At 44.3% G+C, this 13,636-nt stretch overlaps 1 protein-coding gene across 2 annotated transcripts in view; it reads left to right on the plus strand.

The window, feature by feature from the left end:
- The first annotated feature begins 4,615 nt into the window (after positions 1-4,615).
- Positions 4,616-13,636, plus strand: part of bean1 (brain expressed, associated with NEDD4, 1) — a 107,986-nt gene continuing 98,965 nt past the window's right edge. The window contains exons 1-2 of one of the 2 annotated variants that reach the window (XM_063067513.1): positions 4,616-5,059; positions 13,337-13,411. In XM_063067513.1, the coding sequence (XP_062923583.1) occupies positions 5,032-5,059; positions 13,337-13,411 (103 nt within the window). In that variant the 5' untranslated portion in view covers positions 4,616-5,031. The remainder of the gene's footprint in view (positions 5,060-13,336; positions 13,412-13,636) is intronic. The other variant, XM_063067514.1, reaches the window with a different exon arrangement.

Here is a 13,636-nt window from a genome sequence, read left to right on the forward strand (position 1 = left end):
AGGAACTCAGCAGGTCAGGCAGCGTCTATGGAAAAGAGTAAACAGTTTCGGCCCGATACGTTGACTGTACTCTTTTCCATAGATTCTGCCTGGTCTGCTGAGTTCCTCCAGCATTTTCCGCACGTTGCTCAGATTTCCAGCATATGCAGATTTTCTCCTGTTTGTGAAAAGAATTTGCCTATTTATTCCTCTCCACAGATGCTGCCTGGTCTGCTGAGTTCCTCCAGCATTTTGTGTGTGTTGCTCTGAGTTTCCAGCATCTGCAGAATATTGTGTGATTAAGCTACAGTGAAAATCTTGTTTTGCGTACTGTTCAAATTGTTACACAGTGCATCAAAAAAGAAAAGGGTAAAACAGAATGCAGAATAAAGTATAACAATTTTTGAGAGACACTGAACTGATACTACGATCTACAGACTCACTTTAAGAGACCTTTACAACTCATCCTCTGAGTATTATTTTTTGTATTTGCTCTGTTTGTCTTCTTTTGCACATTGGTTGCTTGTCAGCCTTTGTTTACGTAATTTTTCATAGAACCTTTTGCTTTCCTTTCTTTTTTCTGTCAATGCCTGTGAGAAAATGAATCTCAGGGTAGTATATGGTAACATATACTTACTTTGATAATAAATTTACTTTGAACTTTGGAAGTGCAGTGAAGACACATAATACATTGCATGGACCATGCTGAGGCAAATTGAGAGACCAAGTGTTCATCAAGAGTGTGTGAAGTCCATTCAAGACTGTGATAACAGTGGGATAGTAGATGTCCTCGTGCCTGCTGGTACGTGCTCTCTGTCTTTTATATCTTCTGCCTGAAGGGAGGACAAGAAGAGAGAATTTCCAGGGTGGGCGGGGTCTTCGATTATACCAACTGTTTTTCCGAGGTAGTGGGATGTGTAGACAGTGTTGGAACCCACTGGTTAATTCTTAGATTAGACTGTCTAATTGTTAGTTTCTTTGCAATTTAACAATTAATTATCTGCTTGTATTTTAAGTTGTTCTTATATGCAGATATGTGTTTAGTATGCTTCTAGTGGCTATACAAAGTACAATTCTGGAAAGCTCTGGAAGCTTCTTTGTCCTGCATTACTGTATTTGAATAGGTGCTTTCTCATTGGCTAACTTGGTACTGCAATATTTGAATAATAGTTCTCTAATTGGTTAATTCTTACCTAAAATTTGAATGGAATTTGCCTATGGGTATAAGATAGCTAAACACAAAACACTGCCATCTTAATCTTAGCTTTCCCTTCATTTAGTCAACCTCTGTCACTGTCTGTTCAACTTTCTTTTGTTCTATTATCGATTAATAAAATGATCATGAAGCAAAAATTTTTTGCACGTCTTTCCTGACTTCTAAAAGAGCCTTGGATCAAAACCATCAGAATCCAGCAACACCGTTAATGGTCTGGCCTATAATTTTCTGCAACTTGAGTAGAGAGGTGCAGAGTTCCCTACTGGAGTGGCTCTGCAGTAGGGAGAACAACCTGGCACATCGCAAATCAAGGCCAACACTCTGCCCACGCCCTCCCCTATTGTCAAAGCTCCCTGTGTTACCTTGGAAAGCATCCGCAACTTGAGAGCCAGACTTTCTCAAGTCAGCATCATTAAAGCAAAAGATATTCTGGTCACTACAGTAACACACTCAAAATGCAGGAGGAACTCAGCAGGCCAGGCAGCATCTGTGGAAAAGAATAAAGTATCAACATTTTGGGCCAAAAAACCCTTCATCAGCTGTATTTATGATCTGTTGATCACTACTGTGTAGTTTTGGGTTGGGAGGACAGAGATACATCTCTATCACAAGACAAGACAAAAGAGCAGAAGTAGGCCATTCGGCCCATCAAGTGTGGTGTAAGACATTCTTTCCCTCTGCTAGCCTGCAGGTCACTTTTCGACAAGGTGTAACATCTGCTTATCCCCCCCCCCCCACCCCCAGATCAGGGTCACATGAAGCCATTGGAGCAGCTGGTGGATGGTCGTATGAGCAGCTGGTGTATATCACAAGTCCTGGTTATGCGATGCCAGGCAGACAGTCTCTGAAGAGTATCGATAATGGCTGGGGTCACCTGTCTTGTAAAGACACTGCCCAGAAGAAGGCAATTTCAAAACACTTCTGTAGAAAAATTTGCCATGATAGCCCACGTCATACTACAAGGCACATAATGAACAAATAATGTAGTTGTTTGAGGGATCTTAACCATTCGGTGACCAGAACTGTACACAGTACTCCAAATTTGGCCTTACCAATGCCTTGTACAATTTCAACATTACATCCCAACTCCTATACTCAATGCTCTGATTTATAAAGGCCAGCATACCAAAAGCTTTCTTCACCACTCTATCCACATGAGATTCCACCTTCAGGGAACTATGCACCATTATTCCTAGATCCCTCTGTTCTACTGCATTCTTCAATCCCCCACCATTTACCATGTATGCCCTATTTTGATTAGTCCTACCAAAATGTAGCACCTCACATTTATCAGCATTAAACTCCATCTGCCATCTTTCAGCCCACTCCTCTAACTGGCCTAAATCTTTCTGCAAGCTTTGAAAACTTACTTCATTATCCACAGTTCCACCTATCTTGGTATCATCTGCATACTTACTAATCCAATTTACCACCCCATCGTCCAGATTATTCATGTATATGACAGACAACATTGGACCCAGTATGGATCCCTGAGGCACACCACTAGTCACCGGCCTCCAATCTGACAAACAGTTATCCACCACTACTCTCTGGCGTCTCCCATCCAGCCACTGCTGAATCCATTTTACGACTTCAATATTAATACCTAACGATTGAACCTTCCTAACTAACCTTCCGTGTGGAACCTTGTCAAAGGCCTTACTGAAGTCCACATAGACAACATCCACCGCTTTACCCTCGTCAACTTTCCTAGTAACCTCTTCAAAAAATTCAATAAGATTTGTCAAACATGACCTTCCATGCACAAACCCATGTTGACTGTTCTTAAATTAGAACATCTTGCTGTGCTTGAATTAGACTGCTGGGTTTCCAACAGTGGTGAAGTGGGAAAAATAAAATATAGGAACATTGTGGATGGCTAGAATTGTTCCAATGGGCCAAAAGGAATGCTACTGTTCGTCTATGACTTCAGAAAATGATTGCCTATGAAGTCCTTTATCCCTTTATAAAATCCTTTAGCTGCACCATGCAGATAGGGGCCAAATGAGGGCAAATGGGGCCGACTTTGACAGGCATCTTAGTCAGCACGAATCAGAAGGGCCAAAGGGACTGTTTTTTTCTTTCTCCATGACTGCAGAAAATTCTCGAGCGGCTATGGAGCCCTTTACCTCTTTAAAAATAGACAATTAGCCAACACCATGTGGATAGGGAAGGTTTAGATGAGCACAGGTCAAATGTGAGCAGATGTGACTAACACTGATGGACACCTTGCTCACAATGGACCAGAGAGCCAAAGGGCCTGTTTCTCTGCTGTAAGATTCTATGATTCCAACTGCTGTAGAAATGATTAATGGCATTGGTTTATCGTTCAATACTTAATATTTTTGCAAGTAAAAGAAAATGCTTAAAGGTTTTCAAAGTTCAAAATAAATTAATCAAAGTATATATATGTCACCGTATACCACCCTGAAATTCATTTTTAAGGTGTTTACAGGAAAATAAAGAAATACAATAGAATTTGTGAAAAAACCTAAATATTAACAAAGACTGATAAAAAAAATCTTTTCTGGTCACCTACCTACAGGAAAGATGTCAATAGGGTTGAAAGAATGCAGAGAAGATTTACAAGGATGTTGCTGGGACTTGAGGACCAGAGTTACAGGGAAAGGTTGAATAAATTACGATTTTATTCCCTGGACAAAGGCTCCCAGCCTTTTGTATGCTATGGACCCCTATCATTAACCAAGAGGTGTATGGAGTCCTGGTTAGAAACTCCTGCCCTGCAGCATAGGAGGATGAAGGGAGATTTGATAGAGGCGTACAAAATTATGAGGGGTACAGATAGGGTAAATGCAAGCAGGTTTTTTTCCACTGAGATTGGGTGAGAATAGATCTAGAGGCCATGGATTAAGGGTGAACAGTGAGAAGTTTAAGGGGAACGTGAGGGTAACTTCTTCACTCGGAGGGTGGTGTGAGTGTGGGTCAGGTTGTCAGTAGGAGTGGTGGATGCAGGTTTGATTTCCACACTGAAAGTGAAGTTTAGATACCTAATGGATGGGAGGGGTGTGGGGGACTATGGTCCAGATGCCATTCCATGGGTCTGGGAAGAATAAGAGTTGGACATGGACTGAATGGGTCGGTGGGCCTGCCTCCCAGAGCTCTGATTCTAACTGTGCTGACCGTGCTTTCTTTGTAAAGATGATTAATGACATTCGTCTAACCTTCAATTTCATTCTTTCAATTAATGTTTTTTTTCCAGTTGAAAGAAAACGAATAAAGCTTTGAGGCGATTTTGATTCTTGAGAGGGGGAAGGGTGGTCCTTTAAAATCGGGAAGTTGGCAAGTCGATTACATGTCACCAAGCATTTGGATAATAAAGTCACATGGAGGTATTTTAAGCATGTTCCACAAAATCCTGCCAGGATCCCTTCTAAAGTGTATGTTAAACGAGGGAGAGGAGCTACCTTTCCTCGCAACACCCCAAGCTTGCTCGGATGTGCTGTTACTAGTTTTCTAGCGTGGCGCAGCCGCTCCTTGGAAGTAATTCATTGTTTTTATTTTACGAGAGAGGGAGTGGAGGGGGGAGGATGATCAGATAGGGCGTACAGTTGTGTGGGAGATCAAGGATATCCGTGCGTTAGCAGCGGGGAATCTTCTGACAGCGAGACGCACAGAGCGACTGCGATGGCAGTTTGTTCCGGCCGGCTATCGGAGGGATAGCAGGGCCCTCTCATCTCAAAGACAAAACTCCCCCCTGTCTCTGCTCCGGCTTGCAACTGAGTCACCCACCGTTAGGGAGGAGCAGAGACGAAGGGATATTCATCGAAATAGTTATTTGGCCGGCATATGCTGCTTTATGGACTGAAAACCGGCGCATGGAGATTATCAGTTACCTATACTCAGGTAAGGCACGAAAAAATAACCCTCATTTTCCAGATTAATTAGCAAAAAAAAAATCCTCTCCAAACTTCACCCCGCCCTGAACTCGGAATTCATTCCCAATGTCATAGTAGACCTTTCTTCTCTGTAGGTGTTAACTCGTGAACAGCGATTTCAAAAATAGCCATTATTTGTGGTTTTAATTGTTTTTATTTTATATTTCTTTGTGAAACGGTTTGGTATTTTCCCCCAGTGTTCTCAAATGCGTCTGTTTTGAGCTGTTAGATTAAATGAATCCGGGTTGGGTTCGGCGACAATTAACGTGCCGGGGGAGCTCTGTAGCTTTGGTTGGTGGGTGGGGGCAATTGTTGACGTTTGGGGGTCCGGATTAATCCCGGGAGCAGAATGCGAGGTGTTTGCTGGCACCAATTGTCTCTTCAATCGCATTGTCAAATCCCCCTCCCATCATTATCTTTTTTTTGTCACGGGGGGGCTTCAGACTGTCTACCCGGTTTCATTGGGCGCTGAAGTATCGAGGGTCGCTCGCCAGCCACCGTCTTTGCTTTTGCGCGGGTTTTAAAGGAATTTATTTCAGCCTGACCCAGATCAACTCTGTTATCATACCTTATGCGGCTCGTGTATCGTTAGTTGGTGCCAACCTTAGTCCTTCACTGTATTTACAGAATGCGTTTAAAATATCAGCTCTTGCGCTCAAAAATGGTCGGAAGTTCCCCAAGTCAACCCATGAAGTCTCTCTAATAAAATGATTTCAGTTACCACTTTTCCAAAAAAAATCTACGGTGCGTTAAAGGGGCGTGAAGAATGAACTCAGACAGTGAATAGCGTTCAGATATCTCTGGGGATATTAACCAGACTGCTTCTCTGAGAATCCACAGAACTGATTTATTTATCTAGGGCCATTAATACCATAAGATATAGAAGCAGAATTCGGCCATTCGGGCCATCGAGTATGCTTCGCCATTCCATCATGGCTGATCTATTAACCCCATCCTCCTGCCTTCTCCATGTGACCTTTGACGCCCTGATTAATCAAGAACCGAGCTACCTCCGCAGCCGTCTGTGGCAATTAATTCCACAGATTCACATCTTCTGGCTAAAGAAATTCCTCCTCATCACCGTTCTAAATGGACCTCTCTAATCTGAGGCTATGCCCTCTGGCCCTAGACTCGCCCACTGTCAGAAACATCCTCTCTACATCTACTCTAATATTGGATAGGTTTCATTGAGATGCCCCTCATTCTTCTGAACTACAGCAAGTACAGGCCAAAGCCATCAAATGTTAACCCTTTCATTCCTGGAACCATTCTCCTGAACCTCCTCTGGACCCTCTCCAATGCCAGCACATCCTTTCTTAGATCAGGGGCCCAAAACTGCTCACAGTACTCCAAGTGCAGTCTGACCAATGCTTTATAAAGCCTCAGCATTTGGGGGGAGAGTGGTGGTGTGGGGAGGATGGTACTGTGGTTGAGATGCCTCACAGTGCCTGAGACCCAGGTTCAATCCCGAACACTGGTACTGCCTGTGTGGAGCCTGCAACTTCTCCCTGTGACGGTGCAAGTTTCACCCGAGTGCTCGGTTTTCCTCCCACATCACAAAGATTTGTATTATTTATTTTCATTTAAGGATGCAGCACTGGGCGGTGGGGTGGAGATGCCCCTCTATCAGAGGAGGTGTAAGGCACTCCTTCCCTCTGCTAGCCTGCAGGTCGCCCTTGGGCAAAGTGTAGATCCTGCTTAGCCACTCCTCCCCTATCAAGGTCATGTGAAACCACGGGAGTGGGTGGTGGATGGTCGCATAAGCAGCCGGTGCAGATCATATGATTATGCGACCACTGGCGCCAGGCAGACAATCTCTGAAGAGTATTGATAATAGCTGAGGTCACCTGTCTTGTAAAGACACACTGCCCAGAAGAGGACAATGTCAAACCACTTCTGTAGAAAAAGTTTGCCAAGAACAATCGTGGTCAAAGTCCATGATCACCCAGGTCATATGTCACGGCACATAACGATGATGACAACAGCACAGTAACAGGGTCTTCCAGCCCAGTGAGCCTGTGCTGCCCAATTCCACACACGTGATGAATTCCCCCGCTAACTTGTATGTCTTTGGACTGTGGGAGGAAACTGGGGCACCTGGAGGAAACATACACAGCCACGGGTAGAATGCTCAAGCTCCTCACAGAACTGAGGGTTGCTAGGTAAATTGGGCAATATAAGTTGCTTCCAGATGTAGGTGAGGGATAGAAGCTGGGAGGAGGACACCTCCAAGAATGTGGCATCCATCACTAACGACCCCCGCCATCCAGGGCATGCTCTCTTCTCATTACTACCATCAGGGAGGAGGCACAGGACCCTGAAGCCACACACTCAACAGTTCAGGAGCTGCTGCTTTCCCTTCACCATCGGCTTTCCTGCCAATTAATAATAATCCCACTGGGTCTGGATACACGAACGTTGCAGCCACCCCATGTAAACGGGGCACCACAGTAGCGTGGCAGTGAGCTTGACGCTAGGGTGTCGGAGTTCGGAATTCAATCCCAGCATCCTCTGTAAGAAGGCTCTGCACATTTTCCCATGTGGCTACAGGGCTTTCTCCAGGCCCCTCACTTCCTCCCACACTACAAAGATGCACCAGGTAGGTTAACTGGTCATTGTAAATTGACTGATGATTAGGTTAGGGTTAAATTGGGGTTGTCAGGGGTTGCTGGGTGGTGCGGCTGGAAGGGGCTGTTCCGCATTCTGCCTCCAGATAAATAAATAAGTAAATTTCTGAACGGTCCGTGAACTCATGACAATGACCTCATTCCTTTTTATTGTGTTTATTATCTTTATAATTTAGTTATTTTTATGACTTGGCACTGTACTGCCACTGCAAAATAACAAATTTCTCATCATATAAGAAAGTGATAATTAATGTGACTCTGAATGTGTGGGGAGGGTAAAATGGGCTGGAGTAAATGGGTGGCTGATGGTTGTACAGATTAAATGGGCTGAAGGGCCTTATAGAATCATCGCATTGTACTGCTTAGAAGCAGATCATTCAGCTCAACTCGTGTATGGTCACTGGATGGCACCCCTCTGTATTAACCCCATAACCCGGATCCTGGTCCATAGCTGTCTATGCCATGATGATGTGGATGTCTTCATGTTATCAGTAACTCTGCTTCAGCTACTTCATCACACAGTTGTAGGTACCTCTGCTCAGAACTTGCCACTCTGGGTGAAGAAAATCCCATTTCAGAATCCCTCCGAACCTCTTCCTCCTTACCCTAAGCAGGAGTTCCCAACCTTTTTTATACCATGGATCAATACCATTAAGCAAGGGGGAGGTTGGGAACGCCTGCCCTAGAACAACACACCCAAAATGCTAAAGAAACTCAGCATGTTAGACAGCATCTATGGAGGGGAATTTCCATTTCAAGCCGAGTCCTTCATCAGGACTGGAAATTTCCCCTTGCCTTGTGTCCTTTAGTTCCATCTACTCCTGATGCCGGTAACATTTTGAGCAGTCTCCCCTATCTATGCTCCTCATGATTTTATGTACCGCAGTCCCTCCCACCGGCTTCAAGGGCAGCCATTTCCCTTCACATGTTTGGTCTTTGAACCAACCAGCGCAGCGCTAATCATTACTTCAGGACAGCAACGCTCTGACCACTTTGATCACTTGGCACTAAAATGTTTTTTTTTGTTCTAATTGTGCTGTTTCTTTTAAAAATTGTGCATAATTTATGTTGATGTGTTTCTTGTGAATGCTGCTTATCCGATGCTCTGTGCCTGTGATGTGCTGTAAGTAAGCTTCTCATTGCACCTGTGCGCACACGTACTTGTGCAGATGACAATAAACTCCATTTTTGTCTGTTTCTGCCTCAAATACCACCCATCTTAACCCCTTTCACTCCAGTAAGACAGACCAACCTCTCCAGTCTCTCCTCAGAACTCTCCCCTACACAAGCCTGGTTGAATTCTTTGAGGAAGTGACAGAACAAATTGACTGATACCAATCCGTCAGAGGTAAAGCCCTCCCCACTAATGAACACATCTACATCAGACGTTGTCACAGAAAAGTAGCATCCATTATCAGGCACCTCCAGCACCCAGGTCAGACTCTCTTCTCGCTGCTACCATCGAGAAGGTGGTTCAGGACCCACACCACCAGGTTCAGGAACAGTTATTACACCTCAACCATCAGGCTCTTGAACCAAAGGGAAAAATTTCACTCAACTTCACTTGCCCCATCACTAAAATGTTCCCATAACCAATGGTCCACTTTCAAGGACTCTTCATCTCATTTTCTCAATATTTATTGCTTAGTTGTTTATTATTATTGTTTCTATCTTTTGATACTCGCACAGTTTGTTATCTTCTGCACTCTGATTGTTGTGGTCTTTCATTGATTTTTGTTATGGTTATTATTCTATAGATTTATTGAGTATACCTGCAAGGAAATGAATCTCAGGGTTGTATATGGTGACATATAGAATTTGTACTTCGATAATTTATTTTCTTTGATGAAGATAGAGCAGTATTTGTGTTGTATATGAATTTTAGTAAAATGTTTGATAAGCTTCTCTATGGTAAGTCATTCAGAAAGTTGGGAGGGATGGAATCCAGGGATATTTGGCTACAGATGTACCATGGAGAGCATTCTGACTGCCTGCATCACCGTCTAGTATGTGGGGTGGGGGAGGCTACTGCACAGGGTCGAAGTAAACTGCAGAAAGTTGTAAAATTAGTCCGCTCCAGGACATCTTCAAAGAGTGGTGCCTCAGAAAGGCAGTGTCCATCATTAAGGACCCCCACCACCCAGCACATGCCCTCTTCTCATTGTTACCATCAGGAGTGAGGGGTACTGAAACCCACAGACGCACACTCAACAATCCAGGAATGGCTCCTTCCCTCTGCCATCCGATTTCTGAATGAACATTGAAACAATGAACACTACCTCACTACTTTTTATTTCTATTTTTTTGCTACATACTTAATTTAACTACAGTATTTCATATACTTTTTAATTCAGTATTTTTTCTCTATATTATCATTATTGCATTGTACTGCTGGCACAAAGTTAACAAATTTCACAATATATGCTGGTGATATTAAACCCGATTCTGATTGTGGATTCGGAATCTGTATACCCACAGAAGGCAGAGGGTGGTAGCAGATGGACCTTTTTCTACCTGGAGGTTGATGACCCCTACTCTTTGTGATTTTTTTTAAATATAAATGACAGAGGAGAAAGTGAAAAGGTGGGTTACTAAATTTGCAGATGATACAAAGGTTGATGGTGCTGTGGATAAGTGTAGAAGGTTGTCGTAGATTATTACAGGACATTGGCAGGATGCAGAGCTGGGCTGACAAGTGGCAGATGGAGTTCAATCTGGAAAAGTATGAAGAGTTTCACTTACGAAGGTCGAACTTGAAGGCAGAATACAGGGTTAATGACAGGATTCTTAGCGTGGAGGAATAGTGGGATCCTGGGGTCCAGTCCATAGAACCCTCAAAGTTTTTGCTCAAGTTGCAAACAAGAGAAAATCTGCAGATGCTGGAAATCTGAGCAACACACACAAAATGCTGGAGGAACTCAGCAGGCCAAGCTGCATCTATGGGGGCGGGGGGGGGCGGGAGGAAGTACAGTTGACATTTTCGGCCCAAAACCCTTCGGCGGGTCACCCTGAAACATCAACTGTACTTTTTTCCACAGATGCTGCCTGGCCTGCTGAGTTCCTCCAGCATTTTGTGTGTGTTGCTTCGTTTGACAGTGTTGTTACAAAGGTGTGTGGTGTGTTGGCCTGCCTTAGTCAGGGAACTGGGTTCAAGAACCACAAGGAAATACTGTAGCTCTTTAAAACTCAGGTTGGACTACACCTGGAATATTGTGTTAAGTTCTGGTTGTCTCATTATAGGAAGAATGGAGAAGCTTTCAAGAGGTTGCAGATGAGATTTACCAGGATGCTGCCTGATGCTGGGTGATGAGAGACATATATAGCGTAGACAGTGAGAGACGACTTCCCAGGACAAAAATGACTAATACAAGGGAACATAATTTTAAGCTGCTGGGAGCAAAGTATAGTGGGGGATGTCAGAGGTAGGTTTTTACACAAAGTGGTGGATGCACAGAATGCACTGCCAGGGGTGGGTTAGAGGCAAATACGTTAAGGACATTTAAGAGAAGCTTAGATAGGCATATTGATGAAAGCAATCGCAGGATATGAGGGTGGGAATGATTAGATTAATCTCACTGTGGTTTAAAAGGTCTGTGCAGCATTGTGGACTGAGTGTGTACTGTGTTCTACTTCCATGCCCTTTATGATTTGGATAAATACAGAGCACCTTGTGGCACCAGGTGGACTTTCCTTTGGCTTGGTCAACATGTATCCCCACTTGGCATTAGGTTGTGGGGATCTTGCTGTACACCTCTAGCTTCCCAAGAGTTTCATGTCATAACAATGCATCAGGGTTATAAAGTACTTCATGGGCTGTGGAACAGTTTGACGCATGCTGAGGGAGCGTGAGACTCGGGTCTTTTGTTAGGAGTTTAATAAATGCCTACCAATTACAGTAGGAGTCCTTCCAAGCCTTAATTATATGAATGGGATTATATAATGTGTCTTGTCATGAGAAAAGTCACACACAAGTTGCATTACTCCTGCAGTTACTGCCAAACTGTTTCTGCCAACACACTGTGGGATGCAAGTGTTTAAAGGTGAAGTCTGTGCTTTCATGTGTTCTGTGGGGATGGAACTTGAATGAGTTTATACAGGAAGCACCAAAGCCCAAGTCTTTCATAATCTGATTTATTATCACTGAGTTACACAATGTGAAATTTGTGGTTTTGCAGCAGCAGTGCAATGCAGCGAGATAAAAATTCTATAAATAACTGGATAGTGCAAAATAATGGAATCATGAAACATAGATGGTTCAGAAATCTGGCGGAGGGGAAGAAGCTGTTTCTGAACCACTGAGTGTGGGTTTTCAGTTGCCTGTACCTCCTCCCTGATGATAGCTATGACAAGAGAGCAAGTCCAGGGTGGTGAGGGTCCTTAGTGATGGATACAGCCTTTTTGAGGCTCTGGCTCTTGAAGATATCCTCAAAGGTGGGGAGTGCCGTACAAACCTCTGTAGCCTCTTATGGGGAGCTAGTGCCCATGATGGATTTGGCGGAGTCTACAACCCTTTGTAGCCTCTTGTAATTGCTGGCATTGGAGCCTCCATCCCAGGCTGTGATACAGCCATCAGAATGCTCTCCACTGCCCATCTATAGAAACTTGTAAGGGAGTCTTGTTGACATACTAAATCTCCTAATCTCCTCAAACTCCTAATGAAGCAGAGATGTTGCCATGCCTTAATGAGTTTTGCCCTGGATGTTAATAGTAGACCAATTACCAATATATCATTCTAACTATTTACACAAGGGTTCCCAACCTTTTTCATGCCATGGACCCCGACCAATAACCGAGGGGGTCCATGGACTCCAGGTTGGGAGCCCTGGTGCTCTTCCACATCAAACTTGTCAACAATTTCCCACCTTCAACTCCATCAATGACACAGATGTTGTTCATGATTTCCAACACACACAAAATGCTGGAGGAGCAGCAGTAAGATCTCCTGGTGGCCACCCATTTCAATTTGGCTTCCCATTCCCATAAAGATATAAGCCTTCTCTATTGGCACAATGAAATCAAGCATGGGTTGGAGGAGCAGCAATTCCTCATATTCCAACTGGGTAGCCCCCAACCTGATAGCAAGGACGTTGATTTCTTTAACTTCTCGTAATCACTCTCCTCTGCTCACCCCATATATTCTCTTTTTCCCTATTCTGGTTCCTCTTTCACCCCTTCTCTTCTCCTCACTCCAGTGCCCCTCCTCCTTTTCTTTCTCCTATGGTCCAGTGTCCTCTCCTATCAGATTCCTTTTTCAACTCTTTGCCCAGCTTCTTACTTCACCTCTCTCCTCCACCCACCCACCTTCCCCCTCCTGGTCTCACCTATCACCTGCCAGCTTGTACTTCTTCTCCTTCCCCCATTTTCTTATTCTGGCTTCTTCCCTCTTCCTTTCTAGTCCTGATGAGGCATCTCAGCCCAAAACATTGCTCTCTGCAGATGCTGCCTGAAATGCTGAGTTCCTCCAGAATTTTGTGTGCCAAACTCAACGTTCTCCTTCTCTGCTGCGTGACGACTCCTCTTGCTGTCCTGGGATTTTCACTGTCGACAGGACTCTGCTTTGCTATGAGACCCTTCCCTTTCCACGGGTCGTCATTCTTGCTTCTTTTTCAATTTTCTAGCCAGTCTGTTCTGCCTTCCTCTCATCCTCGGGAGTTCTATGCGGGCCGGCCTAGGAGGAAATCAGTCCAACCTCTGTGAGTGACTCCGATCTGAGTAATGCTGCGGTTGGTGCAGATATTTATCACTGAGCCCCTGCATAGAGTGAGACTGTGCCTACTAGTGTTAGAATGACCTCTCTGGAGCTGAATGTGAAGGTGTCCCCTCCCATCAGGCAGGAGGTACCATAGCATTAGAAAGAGAGCTGTAAGGAGGGGAAACAGCTTCATCCCCTGGCCATAAGACTGTTGCATTCCCTGCCA

This window comes from Mobula hypostoma, chromosome 14, assembly GCF_963921235.1.
Source record: "Mobula hypostoma chromosome 14, sMobHyp1.1, whole genome shotgun sequence".
NCBI classification, from domain to species: domain Eukaryota; kingdom Metazoa; phylum Chordata; class Chondrichthyes; order Myliobatiformes; family Myliobatidae; genus Mobula; species Mobula hypostoma.